The sequence below is a fragment of the Oryzias latipes genome, chromosome 4 (genome assembly GCF_053564925.1).
Source record: "Oryzias latipes strain Hd-rR chromosome 4, Olatipes_Hd-rR_3.1".
In the NCBI taxonomy this organism is placed as follows: domain Eukaryota; kingdom Metazoa; phylum Chordata; class Actinopteri; order Beloniformes; family Adrianichthyidae; genus Oryzias; species Oryzias latipes.
Window position 1 is genome coordinate 11,678,723 of NC_136240.1, and position 23,905 is coordinate 11,702,627.

General features: G+C 38.1%; 1 protein-coding gene across 5 annotated transcripts in view; it reads left to right on the forward strand.

Annotated features, from left to right (window-relative positions):
* Nucleotides 1-23,905, forward strand: part of ttll7 (tubulin tyrosine ligase-like family, member 7) — a 77,302-nt gene that overhangs the window by 20,691 nt on the left and 32,706 nt on the right. For all 5 annotated transcript variants that reach the window (XR_002289955.3, XM_020702299.3, XM_004067739.5 and 2 more), the window contains 6 exons: nucleotides 741-957; nucleotides 5,791-5,955; nucleotides 8,124-8,282; nucleotides 20,664-20,758; nucleotides 22,266-22,413; nucleotides 23,816-23,889. Coding sequence is in view for 4 of the 5 variants with exons in the window: in XM_020702299.3 (XP_020557958.1) it covers nucleotides 741-957; nucleotides 5,791-5,955; nucleotides 8,124-8,282; nucleotides 20,664-20,758; nucleotides 22,266-22,413; nucleotides 23,816-23,889 (858 nt within the window). In the remaining variant the exon portion in view is untranslated. The remainder of the gene's footprint in view (nucleotides 1-740; nucleotides 958-5,790; nucleotides 5,956-8,123; nucleotides 8,283-20,663; nucleotides 20,759-22,265; nucleotides 22,414-23,815; nucleotides 23,890-23,905) is intronic.

Below are 23,905 nucleotides of genomic sequence, written 5' to 3' on the forward strand. Positions count from 1 at the left end.
ATTATAAGGGCTGAGTGCCACTGACGTGGGACCAAAGCAAATGAATTAGAGTGGAGGTTGAGATGAAGCGCAGTGCCTGCTCTTTTTAACCTACCCCAAAGTCTAACGGCCCGACCAGACCATTTGATGCTCAGTGCCAATCAGACAGAGTGGAATTTGGCTTTAAACAAATCACATGTTCTCCAGATGCTGGCAGAGTGTAGCTCCGACAAACTGTCATTTGTAATAAAGTGCTTTGTGTACAAATGTTTTTAAGGTGCCTGGGTTCTCAGAAGATTACTAGACTTACAGACTTCCACGTACTTTGTATATGTTTTTGAATGAAACATCAGAAGCCTGAAGAATTAGGAGAATGTTTGGTTTAAATCTTTTTTTTCCTTTTAATTTCAGTTTTTTTTTACACACTAGAAATATTCTGGCCTAAATGTAAGCTTCATTTGACGTTTTTGTATTTAAGCTGATTTGTTGAATTATTTGTGCCAATTTATATATTTTGAATGTTTCCAGATGTATTTCAGATATCAAGAAATAATATGACCTCATATCTGGATCTTGTTTGTCTCAATTTTTGACTTAAGTGGGAGTTTTGGACAGTTTTCAGTGTCATTAGTCATAGTCTCTGCTATTCTCCCATCTATCATTTTTTTAATTATCTTCTTTTTTGTCTTTACCTTGCCATATTTTACCGTGCCACTATAATTTCCCCTCCTGGAGGATTAATATAGTTTCTGTCGATCCAGGATCTGGCTCATCCGAAACTGTGAGAAGCTTCCTGCCCAAGAGCACTTTATTGTCCAGGAATACCTGGACAAGCCTTTTCTGATGGAGGGCTACAAGTTTGACCTGCGCATCTACATCTTGGTCACTTCCTGCGACCCGCTTCGGATTTTTCTTTACAACGACGGCCTAGTTCGCATGGGCACGGAAAAGTACCACGCGCCCAGCGAGGCCAACCTGGTGAGTCAAAGATATTACAGTTGCTATTAGTAATCAATGGTGAAACATGCTTTCTTAAGATTCTGGGAGGAGGTAGTCTGAAGTATGAACATACACACAAAGTCCTTGACAGGCATGAGGTTTGGAACATTGATTGCTTCAACACTCTATAAAACAATGGCATTAAGTCTCTTAAACATTTTCCCTCAATGTTTGGCTTCCATGAGACGTAAATGAAGGTGAAGGAGGAGCTACAGTACTAAACACATTTGCCATTTTTGGGAGAGTAAACTGTAAATCAAGAGAAGAAATATCAACAAATCATGTTATATTCCTGTAATAATTATTGTTTGTGTGCCAAAATCCTTGTGTTTGTGTAAAACAACCCAGTTGTGGGTGGCAAGCAGCTGGAAATACCATTTGTCTACACATTCTGGTTTATTGAACAGTGGGTGTTATTAGGAAGGCTTACATTTGGGTCGTATTCAGGAGGATTTTATTGCATTCTGCAAGCATAAATGACGCATATTTTCCTTAAACTGAGGTTTATGCCATTGATTGTGAATGAGAACGTGCGTCAGCAAAACACTGCAAGTCATTTTAGGGTCAGAGTTTTCTGCAACATGTATTTTGCAAAAAAAAAATCTACAACAAAAGAACTTTATTGTGTTAAAATGTTTGTGTCAAGTGAAAACATCATTTAAGTGCTTAAACCACATCTTAATACATCCAGACTGAGCGGGAGATTATAATAAATGTACAGAAAGAAAAACATTGAAAGAAAGAAAAGAATGTCCGGAGTGATCAATAATCAATCACCAAAACTTCTGTCTAACGGAACTACCCAGCACCCCCAGATATACAGACAACTGTGGTGTATAGTTGAATTTAAACACACCAGCATGAAATGTGCAGTTACAGTATACACAAAGCTGAGTCTTAAAGTGTGTCTATCAGACTTCTCTCACAATATCAAACCTCCCATATTTGCCTGAAGGGTTTCTGAAACATAGACGGCTGCAGATAAAGGGATGTACACGGCAACACACACAGAGAACCTCCTATCTAGCCTGATTCTTTTCTAAAGCACAAATGCACATCTAGACATCCTGAAACCCCTCTCGGGGCACAAGTTTGTATTGTCTTACTCTATGTGTGACACATGATGGAATGAGCCATGCCATGAAGAAAGATACTGAGTCCCACAGAGAGTGGCTCCCAGACAGGCCGGAGGGCACAGCATTAACTATTTAAGCTGGAGACAGGGATGTATTTTTTTCAGGTGAGAGGATTGGTTTTATTTAAACATGGAAACAACAAGAGTTAGACAACAGACTGCAATAGTTGACCATTCAGTAGCACATCTGTCTAATAACGGCTTTGCCTTTGAACTAAATTTAAGACATTTCTGCTAATGTAAGAATTTACTGAATGCTTTTTGCCTACAGCCGATAAAATCTAAATAAATGACAATTAAATAAAACAAAAAGTCTTATATCATCCTAAACTAGATATTGTATTAGACATATTGGAGTAAAATAAGGTTATTTCCTGTATTAATTTCATTTTCTTACATTGTCATCCTACAAACCACAGTACCTTTACCAAAGTCTGGCATGCCATGCATTTTTGATTTTGTCTTTGCTATTTTGACTTATTGCAAAACGTTATTGTTAATTTCCCTAACATTTTCCAATGCAAAATATGGTAAAAATAAAAAAATCTAACTTAATACACATAAAAAAAAAATACTTGAAAGCAGACTTTGTTGGCCCTGGACTATAGCTGCCAACACTGCAGACATTTTTGCTCCTTTCACAATTTCTAAAAGCAAATGATGTATTATGTATAGTTACACAATTAGCAAAAGACAAAACTAGCAAAATTCTTGTGTTTACATCGTTGGCTCTATATAAATCTTGGTGTAAAAGAGGAATCAGTACTTGATATTTTTATCTTCAGTACACAGGCTCTAGTCAAGTGTGAAGAAACATTATACAGTGATCCCTCGCTATATCACGGTTTACTTTTCACGGTTTCGCTACTTCACGGATTTGGATTGTGCATTGTGTTCTGCATTCTGATTGGCTAAAAAGTCACACAGCGAGTAGCTCAAGAATGGGACCCTTTGATGAGCCGTTCATTACAGTTCTCCAACATAATCGATGGGGGCATGTCGGTGTATAAGGATCTTATAGCAAAGAAGAAAAAAGAGCGACAACAACTGCCTATCACTATGTTCCTCTCCCGAACAAACACACCTGCAGCTGCACCGCGGGCTTCAAAAGGAAAAAACGCTGCAGAGGATGCAGCGGCTCAGTAGGAAGAGCAGTGAAAAAGAAGACCGGAGTCACTATCTGTCCCACTGTACTTTTTTATTTTTTCCATAATCATTTTAAATTTTCTTCCGTTTAATCCACTCGGGTCACGGTGGGCGGGGCTAATCTCCGCAATTTAAAGCCTACTGTTCTTATCGATGATTGAAATTATTATTTGACAGCACACTACAGAAGTTATTTGTTGAAAAAACGTTTCTAAAGTACTTTTATTTGTTAAAAAAACAATTGATTTAGCCTGTTAAATGGTTTGTTCTTTCTTTTCAATGTATAAAAGTGTATTTCATTGTATAATAATTGTAAAAAAAATAAAGGTTTCTACTTCACGGGTTTTGCTTATCACAGGTTCTATTTGGAACGTAACCCCCGCGATAATCAAGGGATCACTGTTTAAAGTCAAATTTTTCAAAAAAAGAAAAGTGCTAAAAGTTACGACAGAGTTTTAGGGCCACCAAAAAAAATGTGTACAAGTACGAGATTTTAAGTCGTAGATTTAAGAGAAAAAAAACTTGTAAATTTACGAGATTAAAGTGGAGGTGAGCATACAGCGCAGCAAGTGAACGGCGCACAGCACGCAGCAAAGCAAAAAACTTGTACATTTACAAGTTTTTTTCTTAAAATCTCGTAATTTAACAGTTATGACTTTCTTTCTCGTAAATTTAGGACTTAAAAGTCGTAATTAAAAAACATTTTTTTTGTAAACTGGCTCTAAAACTCTGTCGTAAAAAGTTTTGCTTTGACAGTTGCTGTATTTTTTGTGATAACCTTTCTTGCAAAGCATAGATTTTCAGCAGTATACTTGCAGAGCTTTGAAAGAAAGCAAGTAGTTTCCAACTTACAAACCAAATAATTCTGCAGATTTAGATCCTTAAGTCACTAAAATTTCAAACAAAACCAGTGATATTGACATTTGAGCTAAATTGGGGGCAAAACAAGCACTTTGAGTACTTTTGCACCAAATAGTTCCTAATGGCCATGGTTGTTTACTTTCATTTCCTCTGCTGCAGAGAAATTATCCTGGCCAATCAATGACCTGCTGGTTTAATGTTATGTGAAATTATCTACTCGAACTAAAAATCAAACTGCATTTGTAGAAAGAAAGTTGCAAATTTATCCCTATTGCCTGTAGTTATCCGTTACTTTATTACCAGCTTTAAAAAAAAACTTTTCTTGGGAGAAGCTTTCAAACTGCAGTAGAAGTAACTTAAACCTTATTGCTGTTCTTCATGTTTGCTATTGCACACGACCTGTAACATAAACTAGCTTTTTATAATCTTCCCTGTGATTTTCCTTTTGTAAAGCCGCGTCCACGCAGCTGTCTGCTTCAGTTAATTACTGTGTTCAAATACATAAAAGATGGAATCATTAGCACATACTTGGTAAATCTAACAAATCATACACCTGCGTCCAGTACTACAAAGCCCCCTTGGTGTAGAAGCTTAATACATCTTTTTTTTTTAATGCCAAGGATACTAATAGCAAAAATGAAAATTTGTTTTTAACTTTTATTTTGTTTGCCCACTTTTTTTCTTGTTAATTGAAGAAAGGAACATTTTGAATTAATTAAATTATTTTAAGATGCAGTCTAAGTACCTTTTTAAAAAAAATCTTTTGTTCTGATTTTATGGGCTTAATATTAAAATATACTCATTATTTTGTGATGACTTAAACATGTAGCAGCTATTGTCAAACACCTACATTTTGAATATACACACTCTTATTTAATTTATTTTAAATACAATAGATTTTCTGTCTGTTGAAATTTACTTTTTTAATAAACTTAGTCATAAGTATTTATCTTTACAATGAAAAAAAGTCACATTTAAATCAAACCATAAGTGATTTTGTATGGAGAGAAATTAGACTCAGTCGGATTTGTGCGTGCGTAATTCTTGATTTGTGAGTCTAATTTCTCTCCATAATTTTGCTATTATAAAGTTATCTTTAGATTCATTTGGAATGCCAGACTACGATGGAGAATTTTTCAAAATTTGATTTTGTTTGCACAAATGCAGATTTCACTGCTGGTACAAAGAAGCGTTCAGTCTATTCCACAATGAGAAGCACATGAAGTGTTTAAGGACAAAAATAAAATGTGCCCCTACTGTCAGAATAAAAGTAAACATGACCAGGCCTCGAATCACATCTGAGTTTAGAATTTTAAATACTGAAATTAATGTATTCGATAGTTAGGGTTTTTTGTTCTTCAGTTTCCATGAACAAAATCAAAAAGAGCCAGCTTGTTTAACCCTTGTGCTATCTTAGATGACCCCACCCTTACACTGACATGTTCTCCCTACCATGACAAAGGTGGATAAAGGTGGAAAGATTTCATGTAATCCATGGACACCAGTGAAGATCACAAATCATTGAAGAAAAAAGGTTCAGAGCACTGTCTAGTGGGTCTAGATGACCCAACTCCCAGTTAAAGTGCCTAGGATAGCACAAGGGTTACCTTTGTTCTTGTGTCTGATTGACAAATTTAAAATGCTTCTATGGTTGTTCTTTGTCTTTGTAGAGCCAGCTCTATATGCACCTTACCAACTATTCAGTCAACAAACATAATGAGAACTTTGAGCGAGATGAGACAGTGGACAAAGGCAGTAAAAGGTCCATCAGCTGGTTTACCCAGTTCCTTCGGTGCAATGACTACGATGTGGCTAAATTCTGGGGGGACATCTCGGTGAGTATGCAGTTCATCAAAACACATGCAAATGCAAAGCCCCTTAAATCCTGTGTGAAATTGTGCTTCCTAAAAGCCAAATATGTGAAAACAGTGACATAAATGTTCCACAGTGAGAGGACAAAGTCTCTCCATGTCTGGGGTTTGTTAATGAGCTCCTTTCCAGGTAGATAAGTTTCTGTTGCGATGCAAAATCTGACTTAAGATAGAGTTGCCACAGGTGCTTGAGAGTGGAAATAAAAGTGTTTCTCTACATTAGATCTATTCCATTAGGAAGCAGTGAGGGGCTTAGTCCCAATTTTTGTTATGTTGATAAGGTTTATATGCACCAAACCTTGATGTTTGAGCAGCAATATTGCGTATTTGTAAATATCACAGAATTGTCTGACTTTAGTTGGCCTGATTAGGGCTGGTCATGTGTTTGTAAATACATACATACATAGAAAATGGTCACAAGATTTTGCAATTAAGACTTTTACCAAAAACTTAAGTATCTTCATTTTTTACATTTTTCCGGAAACTTCTACATATTTCTATGCCTTTTTTTATGGTCAGCACCAAATATGACTTTTTTCGTTCCTTGTTAAAAATAGAACATTTGAAATATAAGATTTATAGATAATTACATTTTTAGCAAGTCAAAGGTAGATATTTGAAAACCAGAGCTTCCCAGACAAAACTATTTAAAGACCCTCTCTGATCGCCTTTCGACTTCCCAGTGGTCCTTTAAATATGATTATGTTTTTTTAACCAAAATTTTAAAAAAAATTGTGGGTGGGGCTGTTGGTGTAGAGCAACCATGGACCCCCTTCCCGTCACCCATAAATGAGCTATCACTTTACACACTTTCTTGGTTGCTGACGGCCCTTCACATCCCTAACCTAACATTACCAGTGCAAGAAAAATGGCGAGCAATATCGGAGCTATCCAGGCGTACAGTTTTGAGCCAGATGCCATCTCAGATGACAAAAACAGAGACCTACATGGATCTACTTGCCTGCTAGTAGATGCATCAGAATGGAGCGGAGCAGGGAGCTCAAGCGGCATTCAAATGGCATTCTTTATCTGCTCCTGATTCACAAAGACTAAAATAAAGTAATACTCAGAAAATCAGTTTTAAGCTTGGTTTTCTGTATGCATGTCCTCCATCATCAGGAAAATGCCACAAAAATGTGTTAAAAACACACACAAAAAAAATGTAATCGGAGTGGGTCTTCAAACTAACTCAAGACAGTAGGTTGTTTAACAGAGGCGCAACTACAAGGAAAATATAGGCTGTGTACGTGTAAAACAAATTTAACAGATTTACTGTCCATTCAACCAACTCTCATATTTGCTTAAAAATAAAACACAACTGTGAAAAGAAGCAGAAATGCAGTCAACACAAACAAGCTGCTACACTGATCACACATAGGGGTGAGACTGTGACCAGGGGCCGCAGGAAAATAAGGAAGGTGATGTGTTCAAGGACAAAAGACACACACACCATCACGCACACTAACACAGCAAATAGTCCTAGGGACTTTGGGGACAAATGTGGATGGGGGACCAGGTGTTTGAGCTGAGCAGCCTGTGGGTCAGATTGGTAGATGGGTTGTCGCCTATGTGTATGAGCAAAACACGGACTGAAAAAAAAGAGGAGGAAGTGTAAGCTTATCAGGCAAGAGCCAGACCACTTTACCCCCCTTTCCTGCACCCAGCAGTCAGACTGGATTGGGCAAAACTTCAGGTCAGTAGCACTGCGGGGAGCTCTTCTGGTAAGGGAAGGCTTTGTCTGTGTGTTGCTTAGGCAAGTAGGTACCATCCAACACACGCAGACACAGATGCAGGTTGAGCACCACTGGCAACACAGATGGATCAGCACTGCCAACGGTGAAAAACCAAAATTCAAAATCTTCTGTGCCAGTAATCATTTCCATTTCTCCCATGCTGTTTACCAGACTCCCACACAATAACTTTAAAACATTCCCTATTTTTGTGTTGGTTGTATCACTACATTTGTGGAGAATGTTTGTTTGTTACAACATAAAATACAGCTGAGGTTCTTCTACAAAATATAGAAAATACATGTATCTAAAAAGGGTTGCAACTTGGAAATGTAAAGAAATCAAAACACCCCATTCTATCAGTTCAGCTATGTAAATATTTTCATGCATGACTCTTGCCAGGAGCTGGTGGTGAAAACTCTGATAGTTGCTGAGCCCCATGTGCTGCACGCCTACCGAATGTGCCGCCCCGGCCAGCCACCAGGGAGTGACAGCGTCTGCTTTGAGGTGCTGGGTTTTGACATCATTCTGGACCACAAACTCAAACCATGGCTATTGGAGGTAAGACTAAAGGTCTTTATTAATATGTAATTTCTTCACTTTAAAAAAACAACAGAAAAAACCCTCCAAAACAACTTACTTTAAAGACAGCTGGGGGTTTATAGCCCTTCCACACACGTATCAGTAGTGAAATTCTGAAAATGTTGATGTTACTTTTAATTAAAGTCTTATTGTTAAACGTCATAACATAAAGATGTTTTTTTAAATGTTTGTCTTATTTATTTGCCACTGCTTAAATGACAGCGGCGCCAGAACTAATGTGGGCAGAACACGAGTGGAAGAAACACAAACTGACAGATAAACACACACTGCTTATACACATCTCCACACAGACACCCACACAGTGTCAAGTATCTATTTATGCACCTTTGAATGCAGGGAGACACATGTAAAATGAAAGCAGTGCACACAACCACAGTCATGCACATGCGATTGCACGCTTAAAACATGCACACGCATAAACACATATACAGGAATATTTTGCACATGTAGATGAATATAAAACAAGACAAAGGTTCACGCACATGCAGGATGGGAAAATATAGGCCAGGATAGGAGGTTGACTAAAAACATTCTAGCTCCTCAGTGCCAGTCTCTAAAAATGTCAATCAGTTTGAAGATGGATTTAAATCCACTCCAGGATTTGTATCTGGCCCTTTCGATGTCTGCCAGTTGCTTTAAGTGTGACCTAAATCCTCTAACCCAAAGTGGCCGCACCCCCAACCTCTTCCTACAAATAGAGCCAAAGATGGGAGAAGCTATAGAAATAACATTCTTTTCTTAATCCAGCACACTGAAAAAACATGTTTTTAGCTTCAGTTTTTATCAAAAAAATTAAATTTTAATTTTCTTTCTTCGTTTCCCAGATTTACTTGCTTATTTACAGAGTCATAACTAGTCTATTTGTCTCGTTTTGTGCTGCTTAGCAGTTGTAATATCAAGCCAAGAGACTTGCAACACAGAATAAAAGGATTGTGTTTCCTTTGACTGCTGGAGTACCGTGACATTATGTGTGTATGACACATAGCAAACAGCCGTGAATGCAGTTGTTCCACTCCAGCAGTAATGATCCCCCCTGTGCTACTAGCAGCTCTCTATAACTCTCATCAATTAACACCCCCTACACACCCACTTGCACAGACACACACACACGGCTTAAGCCTGCTTCTCTTTCACGCAACATTTCCAGTGACAATCATTTATTTCCAAAATTCAGCTGATTAGTTAGGGCATCGTTGGAGCCATAAGGGTTTCCTCTACAAACCATGTGGCATTTACTGTCAGGTCTAAAAAAACTCCATCTTCACTTTTTTGCATGCGAGTACTTATTTTTAAACAGTTAGGATACAGAAAGCAGACAGGGCCCAAAGGGTGGTTGCCACAAACGGGAGCCTGTGGCAGTTCCTCGGGTCGAAATTACATTTTTTAACAGATCATTTTGTTGCAAAATGAATATATTTCCCCCTGTTTCAACATAAAGTTTTTTGTTACCTTCAAGTCTCTAAAAACAGTAAAACTATGTCAGGTTTTTTAACAGTCTAGGCCTCCAGGTTTGTTTTGAATTTGCAGACTCCACCGCTCCAGTTTCCGAACTGGTGTCACACTGAATTACACATGCCACAGCTCGTCAGGGTTTTACCAAGTCTGCTGTTCTGACAACATCCTTTCGTACTCTTCCGGATGTCAAAGTCAGTTGTTTGAATTTTAAGCAAGCAGTCAGGAAATGAAAGTTCAACTACGATAGACTGAAAATCAGTTAGTTGTCTGAAAGCTAGATGGTATTGTATATAAGAAACTGTTCAGTGATAGTAGTTGTGTCCAAAGAGACATGATTACCTTTCACATTTTCCAACTGTACTTTAAAAAAAGTGAGAAAGATTTAAAAATACATGTAAAAAATAACTAATTCCAGACTTCTGTGGCACAGAGCGCATAGTATTTCAATCTTTTACTGTACTGATGTATTATATACTAGTTCTATCTGGAAAAAAAAGCAACAAGAAGTCAGTAACCACAGATATCTGATTCAAATACTTGCATTTAAGAGAAATTGCTTTTTACAGTGGTAAAAACAGGAGACAAGAGCGATAACTTTCGAACCAAACTAAGGGATTAAAAAGAAACATTGTGCTCAAAACACGTATTGAAAGAAAAAGGAGAAGGGAAAACAGACAATCCGCCTTTTGTGCCATCTTTATCTTAATTCAGAAGAGTTTTAACACAGGTTTTACCTCCTATTGACATTCAAAACAGTGGTACCACATAGACAAACGGGCACACACACACGCTTGCTCAAATGGCGTAACCCGAGACGTTCACTTTCATTAAGCAAGGCCAGACAGCATCTGTGTCTCGTATAAGAAAGGCGTTTCATTGAGCTGTGCCGTGATCTGCGCTGTACGCACACATATGTGCACACACGTGGGCTCACACAGACACAAAAAAATCTGCTTTGACTGTTTCTTCTTTGCTCAAAGCCAAGGTGTTTGCTTTATGGGGTGCTTTGACCATGTTTATTATCTACTGAAAGCAAAATGAAAGAAAAAAAAAGAGAATAAAACATAAACCATGCACATTTATTGGCTCAGAAATCACAGATTTCACTTATAAATTCTGCACACTCTTTAAATTAGGATGTGTGGGCAAAAAGAAGACGCCACACGTCTATGTTGCAATGTGAGTCATATTATACAAAAGTATTCACTTAATGGCAAAGCAAAAACATAGTAATGTTGACTACATTTAGCTTTCTTTTTGGTAGCCCAAGTGACCTGAACTGGGATGACAAATTGTGCCATACTTGAATATTAATTGTTTTTTTTTAATTAGTTGAAGTCCAGAGATCTAAAAAATTAGGTGACCAACATACACACATCATTAAAAAGTCTAGCTGGTAAACTCTAAATGTTTTTGTAGAAGGTTTAAAGAATTTCATATGTGTGCAAATCTTTCTCAAGTTTTGGGTTCCTGGCAGCATGGAGGATGGTTGGCGTGCTTGTTGGAGGAAACGATCACAAGAGTGAACATGTGTTAAATGAGTGTATAAATGACTTTGTTTTATTTCTCTATTTTGTCTTTGTGTGTGGGATTGTTTTCTTAAGAAACTTTTGACATTAGGCTTAGAAAGTCTGTTTTTGTGTAAACATGTAGGCTCTCCGTCTGTGTGTCTGTATCTGGAAATCACGTCCTAGTTCTGGGATGAATAGACCTCTTTAATGTGTGTGTGTGTGTGACTGGCCGTCCTCCAGCCCATCTTTTTAACCGCTGAGAGATGAGAAGGCATTCAGCACGAAACACAGAAAAAGAAAGCTCAGGAAGCTGCAATAGAAAGAGAGGAAGAAACCTTTCTTGGTAGCTTTCATGCTTGTTTACTCGTCATTGTTTAGGATATAATCCCACAAAGGCACAAAGATACCTTGATTTATTAATAATAGTAAGTAAACCACCATCACCTTGTTCACCTTTTGTGCTTTTTCTTCCCGCCATGCTGCCTCTTTGGGATGGCTGCGCAGCATGATTGACAGCTAATGAGTTGGGCATGGTGGGGTCAACCGTAGCACAAGTTTGTTTGCGTCTTAGAGTGTTTGTGTTTGAACAGGCGTCATGACAATAGGCTGCAGCTGGACTACTCCCCCAAGAGTGGTGATTCTTCACCCCTTCTCATGACTTTCCCCTCTCCCTGCTCTTTGTCCCCAATTGTTTCAAGATGAGTTTGGATTCGCTTGTCTTTTCAACATAATCCAGACTTCCTTTTCCATCGGGTGGGAGTATGTGTGCTTGTGGTGAGGTATTTCTGGGAAGTAAACTGCATCAACAACTGTGGATAGATCACAACGCAAATGGATATGAATACAAAATCGGTTTCCACTGCTCCCCAATCTTCCAAAAACATATTGGTGATGGCGTTTTACCACTTTTACGAGCTTTCAACTGAATTTCTTTTTTATCTGACGAGACAGATACAATCGAAGTACAAAGAGTGGCAATGTGCAAATATTTGTTTTAGTTTTAGATAGTGGACCTAAAGGTTAGCCTGACTTTAAGATTTCTTTCTTAGAAAGTTGGAAAATTCCATTTATTTTACAAGACAAACGCCATTGAGGTTATAATTGTATATTTGTAATTCCAAAAAATCTTTTTTGGCCTTTCAAGATTTAATTACCTTAGATAAGGAGAAACAGCAGAATAAAAAACAAGTCGAAAACACTAAATAATAGTCCCTTTTAACTTCACCTTGATTTGCATTTTACTAATTTTTGACATTAAATTGAATTTATTTTCATTTTAAAATAATTTGTTTTACCATTTCTACCTCTGGGTGGTTGTCTTTCTGCTTGAGAACTCTAGATGGCAGTAGTGACCTGTAAGCCACTCTCTGGCAAATATGAGCTTTATTAAAGAATAATTAGAATGATGTATGAGACTGTCTGTCTCCATCCACGTTCATTTTCCCCAAACATGACTATTTCATGGAATAAGTATCAAATTAGTAGAGGATCGGCCTTGTATGTGGGGCAGTTGAAAACACACCCCAACATTTAGTCATTCATCATAGGCATGTATGCTGGCAGTGACTGTGTGTGTGAATGCATGTGATTGAGAAGGATGGTATAGACTGCATGCTTACTGAGTGACACATGGACATCTTCCGGGTATGGTTTGTGCTTTGAAAGCCTTGAAACTTGAAACTTGCTTTAGATTTTGGAGTGACAGCTTCGGCCCACAGATATTTGGTTGATAAATTGCGTGTCATGGATGTGTTTACGTTTCTGTGTGGCCATTTTATCATATCAGTTTATACTTTCTGGGGATATCAGAAGCCCCCTGTTCCCTTATTGTATCAGTTTCTACAAAAAGTGGGCTCTCTTGGCGGCCTGCCTTTTTGCCAGTTTGGGCTGGTGGCTATAAGCTAAGTGTCGGCCTGCTCACTGTCTGTCAGGTCCTTTACCAGTGGCCCAACATGTTTAGCTAAAGTTTCCATGTGTCCAAGTGGATCACGTAAAATGGCACACACACAAAAAACCAGAACAGTGATTGATAAGACGACTGAAATAAGAGAGCGACTTAACCGGGCGTCCAGCTGTCTGTCTTTTTGTCGCTCTGCTACTCTTGCTTGTTTTTTCTCTCTCTGCCTCCCTTTCTCATTCCACCATTGTGCGGCAACAAACACTCCATTCTGACAGCGGCTGAACTGTGCCGATACCCTTGAGTGTGCGGGGCAATATGGGAGGCTTGTCAAAGCAGTGGTTGTTTACCCTCTGCCAGGAATAATAAGACGGGGTCGTTTTTCTGTACCGATTAATCTCGAGAAGCCCTTGTGTTTGTTTCAGGGAGAATTCCAGACACAGAATAAATGTCGACGTGGGGAAGCAATTTGTTGTGGAAATAAGGCAGCTGATTGCTGCTGGTCCACTGCTTTCCAGCATTACCAACATTTGTGTGGCACAAAAGAAGTCAAAGGTCCCAACTTTGTGTCTTCCCACCCACCATCTATCCATCATTTTTTGTTATGCATTTTTGTCAATCCTACTGTATTGTTCAAACAAAATAATTTTTTTCATAGCTATATGCATTTTTAGCACTATCAGCTTTCCACAGCAACTGAATTTGTTTATATTTGATGGGTTTCCTGGATGGTTTATTTTACTTTGCTGCTTGCGCCTGCTTTACTCTAGCCGTCCTTGGACAAAAAACATAGTTTCCAAATGCTTTAAGAGCCTTAACATTAGGTGTGTTTCGATTGACTATAAAATTGTGCAAATTGGATTTGCAATATCAAATTTGCTGAATGGAAACACAACAATTTTGAAAAGACTAGCATTTATCGAAAAAAGTTTCTGCGGTCGGAGGAGGTGGTTTTTGAGTCGTTTTGAAATGGACACATTTCTGAAAACTGCAATAGAAACACTTCTTTCAAACTAAATGAGTCACATGACCAACAACCGGATGGCAATGCGCTTCTTGGTAGGATCTGGCTGCCTTGGGCATCGCACAGCGGATCCCACAACAACACAGCTCATCAAAAGTTGGGCGTGTCATGCAGAATTGTTCGATCAACAGCTCCTCTGTAAAATCACCAACCAGGATTTCCCAAAATGGCTTCATTCGTAGCCTCTCTCACGTGTAAGGAGCTTGACACTTCATGGCCTGAATAAGATGCCAGTGTCTCCTGTGATAGATGATGATGAGCGCTAGTGCCTTGGCAGAAATTTGAATGTATCTGCTGTAATCAAAGTATTGTTCACATCCATGTTTTTGAATGATTTATCGCGTGAGTCGGTTTGTGTTTAGTTGCATTTGTGATTTAATGGAAACAGTGTAAAAGCAAAATTCGTTTTTTTTGACATTGCTAGAATTTCTATCAATTTTTGCTCATATGTGTAATGGAAACGCAGCTAATGTTAGACAGCACCTTTGACCAGACTAGAGTTTGAAGAAGATGACGTTTTGCTGTTTAATATAGTAGCTGCATTCCTAAAGTTTTCAAGCAAAAAATAATACATCTTTAAGTTCACTTTTTTTTGTTTAGCGAAATATTTGATGCTAGGTATTTATTCAGATAAACAAATGATAATACACATTTTCAGTAGATAATAAAGTGTTTTATAATAACAAAGCCCTGCACATTCTGCTTTTTGATCACATATTTTATCAAGACTGATGGTGAACCAAATCAAAGAACAAGTAAAAAGAAGGTTCTAATCTTTTCATCTGACTTTTTTATTGAATGCGTCTTGCAGCAACCAAGGGCTCTTTTTAAACCCTGCCAGAGTCACTTAAGGAAATCAGAGTGGGGGTTTGGAAAACTGCAGGGGTTCATTAGGAACAGACTGGTCCAACTTCCTCTGCCAGGGAGGAAAGAGAGAACACAGAAACAGAAATGAAGAGAGGGAACAACCCTGGCAAGACCTGCAAACAGAGATGGTGGAGAGGGGGTTGGAGTAGGGGTCAGCTTTGACCAGTCAGAAAACATTGTTAAAGACAGCGAGAAATAGAGTGGGAATAGAAACGCAACAGCAGAGGAGAAGTGCTGTATATAGGGAATAGAAACAGAGAGACATAAAACTGAACTAGAAGAAGAGAGACAGAAAGTGCTTTGGTGCCAATCTATTCTTTGACAGCTCGACACCCCAAATCAAACTAAGAAATATAGACATGTAACGAGGCAACCGTCACTAGGATCACTGCCAGTCTGCCTGTTACCTGTGGCTGCCACACTCTAAAGCAGCGCTCTTTTCATTGTGGCTGTCACAGTGGGGACTACTCTAAATGAAAACAGACCTGCTCCTTATTTACTTGAAGTGAGGTAAGGTACTGTAGGTCGAAGTGGAGCTCTGTCCTTTTTGACACACAGAGGAATGTATTGTACACATCTTTTTGTCGACTAAACACAAGATCTATTTCTCACTTTAAACTGGAAGACATTCATCCAAATTTAGATAAATGGTTGTTTTGTAGACAAATAAATTATGGTTACAGAAAGCAGGTCTATACCATTCCATCTTTAACTGATGAGGATTTAGTAGCTTGCCCTGTAAATACAAATGGACACGTTTTATTAATAAACGTACATTTTGATGTAGGTGAATGTAGTTCTCAAGTTTTATTTTGTTGTGTGAGAGAAGTGAGTAAAGCTCATTAATAACAAATTTTTTTCTGGTTCCCAATTTTCTTAACATCTGGTCTATTGTCACAACACTCTGCAGCTCAAAATCATTAGCACAAAGTCATACAGTAAATCTGTGATTGGCTCACTGTTCATTGGCTACTCAAACAATTGGTTGCTGTGGAGGTTTGATGTGTTCAACTGTATCCAGCGATTTTCATGGAAGAAAATAAAAAGCAAATGAGACCATTGAAGCATTTTGACCCAATTGCTCTGACTGCAGAGAGGTGTTTTAGTACTTTAGCTTGACTCTGTACAGCACTCCTTATTTATAACTCTTGAAAGAAATACTTGTTACTAATCTAGAGATATAAGGTAAGTGACAATATGACAGTCAAAATTTCTGGGTTACCGGTAACCATTAAATCGAAAAATGTAATAAATTGATACATTTCTTGCGTAACCCTTGTGCTATCCTAGGCACTTTAACATTGGGAGTTGGGTCATCTAGACCCACTAGACAGAGTTCTGAACCTTTTTTCTTCAATGATTTATGATCTTCACTGGTGTCCATGGATTATATGAAATCTTTCCACCTTTATCCAGCGTTGTGATGGTAGGGAGAACACGTCAATGCAAGGGTGGGGGTCATCTAAGATAGCACAAGGGTTAATCTGAATGTACTTTGGACTGCATGCTAGTGTGATGGATAGTAGGAATATGTGGGTTTTCTTTGGGCTTTTTCCCACATTGGCTTTTCAAGGTAAATGAGAGATTAGAGAAGTGAGTGTGTGCCTGTGTGGTTGCCTGTCTCTTTAAGTGGCCCTGGGATGAACTGGTAGCTTTTTCAGGGTGTACCGTGTATTTGACTTAAGACAACTGGAGGTTTGGATAGGCTCTAGCAACCCCTGTGACCCTAATTAGTTTAGATATATATGTGTGCTTATGGATGTATTTATGTTAAATTAGGCCTTGTCCCCTGGGTAGTGGGCGGCTTGTTTTTAACAGGTTGGAGGCTCTCAGTTACAGGCCAGTTGCATAAGAAAAGGCACGTGGTATTAAGCTAACTGCCAAATTATACCAAGTAAAAAAAAACAAAAAGGAAAATTCAGACTTTGGTGGCTTACAGTTGGTGGATTACTAACGTGTGCCTTTAGCATTTACTTAAGCTATTGCCTACTGGGGAAAATAAAACTCCCATTCTAATGTTTTTTAGAATTTAGCTTTCTATGCAAAATTAATTTTCTAGCTAAATAGCTTCAAAATGTTTTAAAAACTTCCACTTTCGGCTTCTCCCATCAGGGGTCGCCACAGCGAACAAGTCGCATGGTAAATTTGGCAATGTTTTACGCCGGATGCCCTTCCTGACGCAACCTTCTCAAACCGGGCTTGGAACCGGCACAGAGGTAGAGAAGGGAACAGGGAGCAGCCCGGAGTCGAACCCTGGTTTCACGGACGGAAGGCGCCGCAAACCAGCACGAGCTAAACCGGCTCCCACAACAAAAAAAAAAAAAAAAAAAAAAAAAATGTTTTAAAAACAAGAAATAAAAAAGTTCATGTTTACCAAAACTTATTTTTCTTTTACACACAAACAATTTCTAGGAATGAGAAATGGAGTTATCGGCTGTTGTAAAGGAGGAAATATGGTTACACTGGTTCCAAGGTTGGCCACTGTAGAAAGTGTGAGGCACCCTGAGCCAAAGTGGCTACCACAAATGGCTACCATTCTGTAGACTCACACAGAGTTCTTTGGATCAGTTGTACAGATATTCATTCAGAAGCAAAATAATGAAATCAAATTTAAATTAAAGCTACACCCAAACTACTCTGGGCTTTTATCCTACTGAATTTTTGCATCAGTCAAAGCCTCAATGTAGTAATGAGGCTAAAAACTTAAGACAGTAGCTTCTCCACGCGCAATGGGAGCGTCTAGTTTATGAACACATTTTTGTACAAGCATTGAGCATTATATTTGTCGCGTGTCAAAAGAGGGACTGAATGCATTTGGTGTGAATGCAGCTTTACGCCAAGGTTGGCGAATATATTCAGAAATGTTGGAATTTTCTCTTAAAAGTGCGACTTCTACTCTGGAGCGACTTATACTCCAGAAAATATGGCAATCATCATTAAAAGACCACTGGGAACGCTTTTACAATAGATCAAAAGAGGATTGGAGTGGGACTTTTAAGTTTTAAATAAATGGAAAAAGCCTTTTTTAACTTTCTATGTACAAGAAATTAGAATATGTAATTGTCATTAAAAATTAGGAAAATATTGGACTTTTGATTAATTTGTATTATTTAAAAATTTTTTAAATTTAAAATAAATGATAGAAACCAAAGTGTTTTTTGTTTTTATGAATTACCTTTTGAATTATTATTTTTTTAAAATTAAGCTAAAGCTATCACTCAACTAACATATAGCGAGAATAAATAAATGTATTGACCACACTTAATAATGTCTTACGAACATTCAGTTTGGTAGCTAAGAAAGTTAAACGTCTAAAAAGAAAAGGAACAAAATGTCTCCTTAGTGTTGATGTACAGAGCTGTAGAGAAGGAAAGCTTGAGCAACTTGCACATTCGAACTGAGTTTTTATTTGTTCTATGTACACATACACAAATAGTTGCAAAACACTGAAAGATAGCATGCCATCTAAAATATAGAGACTTAAAAAACATAAAGCAATTGGTTTGAAATAGAGGGTACAGCTGTCAAATCATGGTAAGTTTAAAAAATGGGTTTGTGCTCACAGAAAGTTAGTGCTTCTCTGCTCATCCTGGCTCATTGACATAGTATTAGATGGAAACTTGTGGGTAATAAGTAATTAGCCGTGTGATAGGCCTCACCAGTGTTCATGATTTATTTATTTCACCAATGTTACGCATGCTCCTGCTAGTAAACTGCAAACATTCATTTTACCTGAAAATGAGCAGTTGTTTTTTGGGTATTTCCTCTCCAGTTTCTCTGCTCAACATATTTTGCAAAACAGTTTTTTATTAATCCAGCAGATAATGTTTGGGCTTTTGGTATAAAAAAATCATTGTAAGCTGACTTTCTTAACAAGATAAAAATGGACCAAGATTCCCTTGCCTTATCTTTTTTTAACGTGCCCACAGCTTGTACCACTAGGAGGGAGAGAGGCAGTACATTCCTAAACTACTATAAGCTGAAGGTTACCTAATAATTTTGATGACTATAAATAACAGATTTTGTGGAAACAACTGGGAAGTTTTGTGGTTTTAAAGTCCCACTATGATCATTTTTTGAGCTATTTTAAAAGTGTTCCCAGTGGTCTTTAATTAGGATTATGCTGTTTTTTGCCAAAATATAAAAACCTGTGTCATTTTCTAGGACGTAGTTTCTGCAGAGCGGCAGCAGTTCATTAGAAATTTGCCTATAAATTGTGAGCGGGACCATTGGCGCGGAGCAACCCCACCCCAATAACCCTGTGGAGTGGAGCAAAGCATGGGGCTTGTGTACTGCTCAGCATAGCTTCTACGTCGCTAATAAGCTCTTGTTTAAATGGAATTTTTTTGTTTACTCCTGATCGACAACAATTCGCATGAAGAAATGCTCAGAAATGCAACATTAAGCTCAATTTTCTCAAGATTTGTCCTTCAACATCAGAGAAATGCCTCAAGAAGATGTTAAATACTGGATTTTCATCAGAGTGGGTCTTTAAGAGATTGCAATTTTTTCAGTGCAATTGTAATATTCTTGGAAATTGGAAACTGGCTCATATTTAGCGTGTACCATAGAAGCTGGTGAAATTCTTTGTACTGAGAGTCCTTCTCAAAAGTCCTTTACATTTTGTCATTTTGTGGAAAAAAAATCCCCAAAAAACATGCATGAATGGCTTGAATACTTACATCCTGAAGGACATTTAGCTAAATATTCAATTAGTTAAAGCTATTGAATTTCTAAAAAACAAAAGGCCCACAAAGTATTGTTCACAAACCTAAAAAACGAGCTTCATTTTGAATGAAACATAGAGACCTGACTTATCTAAAATAAAAAATAAAAAATCAAGGTTTATCATCCCACGCCAGCCTTTCGGAGAGCATCTGTCACATTGTATTTTGAAATCACCTCATAGACGACACCATTCTAATCAGTGTTGCCAGTTCTTTCTTTGATGCTACTTTTGTTGTCTCTTATGAAGCATTTTTCACCATGGGAGGGACACATAAAGAGACCTAACAAAGAGAAAAGAATTGATTTGTTATGACAGGTATAATAACTGATATTTAAACACTATACACTGGTGCTTGAAATTGTTCTATTGAGAAAGGTAAGGTGCTGTTAAACGATTCCCTGGATAAAATCAGCATTTGTTCCTTTCATTCCTTGTTCTTTTGTTGCTTGGTTGAAGTTCTCCGAGCTTTGTTGTGTGGGATTAAAATCAAAAAGTTAGAGTCTGGGAGGATTTTTTTAAATTACTTTTTTTTTTTTTTAGTTATTTAGCAACAAACGAGGGTCACCTAACCAGCACGAGCTGGTTTTGGGCTCACAAGCAGCTCTCTTAGTTAACAAGCATGTACACATCTATGCCAGACAGGATTTGTTTTCCCTAGGACTATACTGAAAGAGCCTCAAAGTGTCTGTCAAAGGAAGAGGGAAAAAACAAACCTCTTCCATCTCCTTCTTCCTGCCACCCCCACCCCTCCAAAATGCCCCACATGCTCTGTAATTATGTGCCATTTCAGTTTTCTGAATTTCAGAAATTAAGCGGAAGTATTCTCAGAAAGAGTCTTTTCTCTTCTCTTCGACAGATCAATCGAGCGCCAAGCTTTGCGACCGATCAGAAGATTGATTACGACGTGAAGAAAGGGGCTCTGCTCAATGCTCTGAAACTCCTGAACATTAGGTAATGTTTTCCACCATGCTCTCACACACATATGCCTGTATGTGCAACTAGCTTGTAATTATCCCAGTATCTTAAGATCATCTGCAGTGCCATGCATGGCTAAAATTTGACTGGCTTTTTTTCTCTCCTCGGGCTCTGAATAATTCAAGATTTTGATCAATTCATGTAAATTTTTACCCCAAAGTAAAAAAAGAGTTAAAACAACGGTTGCACGGCACTATTTAGCTTTCATCTTGTTTCAGTTCCACAATGATGAGACAGTAGTAATAGTGTGAACATGACAGGGGGTTTGAGCTTTGAACACATAAATTACTGTCATTGCAAATGGGTGTGTTGGTGTTTCCTGCTGGATACAAAGACATATAATGGCCAAGACAAAACCAGTGCGTCTCTAGTTTGCTTTGTTTCTTTTCAATCACAATTGGCTCTTCCATGTGCGTTAAAACAGGCTCGCTGTTTAGCTCTGCCTCTTTGCTTTGTGGGTGTAGTTTGCTGTTTTTGCTTATGCTTACTCTTTTCATTGTGTTATGTACTTGTGTACTTGTGTGTGTCTATTTGCCAGCGCGCTTTTTGTCCCCTGTATTCAGGGATTCATTGATTGATCATTGCACACCGGACCTCTGGATCTCTGCTCTCTTTTTTTTTTTTGGTTTCCTCTATTCTTTTTTTCTTTTTACTGCACTAAATATATAGCCTCAACCCAACTAATCACACACACACAATGAAATCGTGTGCACAAAACTAAACATAGGAATGCACATACACAATGAATCAATTACATGCTGCACCATTGAGCTGCTTTGGCCCTAATGTGTTGCACGGCACAGCCAGCCCACATAAAACCAATTCACACATCTGGCTTTATCTGAAACTAAAAAAGAATCTCTTAGAATAATTTGTTGCACGGCTTTTCTTTGCCGTTTAGATTAAAAGGAAGATTTGGTTATTTCGCAGAAAGAAATAGTTGGAGGTCCTGAAAGATGGGAAGGTTTCCTCTGGAAAAATTTCTTTTCTTTCTTTTTTTTTTCTTGCAGTGAATGAGGGATTTGTTGAACTTCACACACTTTCTCTTTTACAGAAATGACTTTGTGTCCCCAAAGGAAGGGTTTTCAGTGTGGAGAAGGAGGGTTCACTTCTGAGCCTGCTCACAACACCAACTGTATCAAATAGGATCAATTCAGACCCACCCAGGCATGGACATTGATAAACCTGAGCCCCCCAAAAGCACTCAATGTCCAATTTAAAGGGCCAGTGATTGACTAAAATGAATTGCCCTTTCTCCTCACCACAGCAGCCAGCTAATTAAGAATAGACCGTCTCGTCTTCATATTAGTTTAGTATTTCAATTTTTTAAAACAAATCATGTGATTATTAGATCCATAAAAGTTTGCGAGCTGGTAAACATATTCACTAACAGCTATGAAATCCCAAACCTTTGGTAGAGGAAAAAATTACACTCATTCTTTGTGTTTCAACTAAACTTATCATACTTGTTTTACTGACCCAGGGCTAGTGATAAGAAACGTAACCTAGCCCAGCAGAAGGCTGAGGCTCAGAGACGGCTCTACGGACACGGCTCTATGAAAAAACTCCCAGCGGCTTCCTCAGACTGGGAGAAACAACGTCACACACTGGAACGAAGAAGAGAAGAGCTGGTAAGGCCTAATTTAACGAAATGCTAAGACTTTACCAAACAAGGACTTTGATTTCACATTTACATGCCGTTTCTCTAAAGATTTTTCAAAGTAAAATGTAGTTTCCTAAACTGCTGACCACAGATAAACTGCAGTGCAGCTTCACTCTTCACTGAGCTCTTATATGGTATTCCTTAACTGTGGTTAAGGGGGTTTAGGGGATTCTCAGCTCATTTGTTTTCCCACCCTGACATTCAAAACCAGCATGGGGATTAAACAATAGCTGTTCAGTCATGACCCATGAGCACAAGTCATGAAATACCTTTAAATCTTGTTATGCCACACAAAAAAAGGGAACTAAAGACATTTCGGCTTGAGAGTTTCCATTCCTAGCATGCATCTAGGTGCAAGTTTAATCATTTCTTTCAAAAAATGTATTGGCCAATATTTTCTGTTCAATACGTCATGAATATATGTTGTGATGCTGGAATTGAGTTCACAAAATTGAGATAAAAAGGAGACAATGTTTATGCCCCTTTAACACCAACTACTATAGTAGTTGTATAGTTAAAATCTACAGTCAGCGGGTCACAAGCTCCCTGCTCCACTCCATTCCGATCCATCCACTTGCAGACAGATAGATCCATGTACGTCTTCATTTTCCTTGTCTGAGCTGGCTTCTGGCTCAAAACTGTACAACTGGATGGCTTAGATATTGCACCTGTAATTTTAGGTTGGGGTTGGGGCTGTAAGGTAGGGGGAGAAAGTGCATGGAAAGTAATCAGTAAATAATCCATTTATAAATACCGGTATTTCCGGGAGTGCTTTAAAAAATAGATCAGAGCATTCAAAAAGAGGATTGGAGTGGGACTTTGTTGTTTGACTTTCCCAAAACGTTTCAATTTTTAACAAAAAAAACATTTTCTATAAAATTAATATATTTTGATTTGAAGAATTACAATTTTGATCTATATGGTAAAAACTGCAATACTGGTGGTTAAATATCTACCGCTTTCTTTGATTAGCCTTTAGATAATCACTGCAGTAATTAGTAGAGAACAAATACTAAGAGCTGCATTTATTTAAGAAAAGGGCAGAAAAGTGAACCACCATCATCACTGAGTGTTGTTTGGCTCAAGTGTGAGATCATGCTAAGGTCTGATGAAGGTACAGATTGTTCATTACTCAATGATTTTGGTGGCTGCTTGCAGGGGTGCCTTCCACTCTCTGCTGTTTGCTAAATTAGCATACTGAAAACCGCAATTACACCTTTTGTTGGAGTGAAAGCAAGACATTTAGACTGGAACTCATTTTCTGCTCTCTTTCTTAAATCTGCAGTCTATTATGCCATACACTGATTCTGTTCTTTACAGACCCCCCCGATATGCTTGTGACAATTTTTTTACTGGTGTTTTTTCTGTAGAAAGAACAACTTGCTCAGGTTCGCAAGCAGTTTTCAAGAGAACAACATGAAAAGCAACATCTGGGGAATTACAGGTAAGAAAAGGTAAAC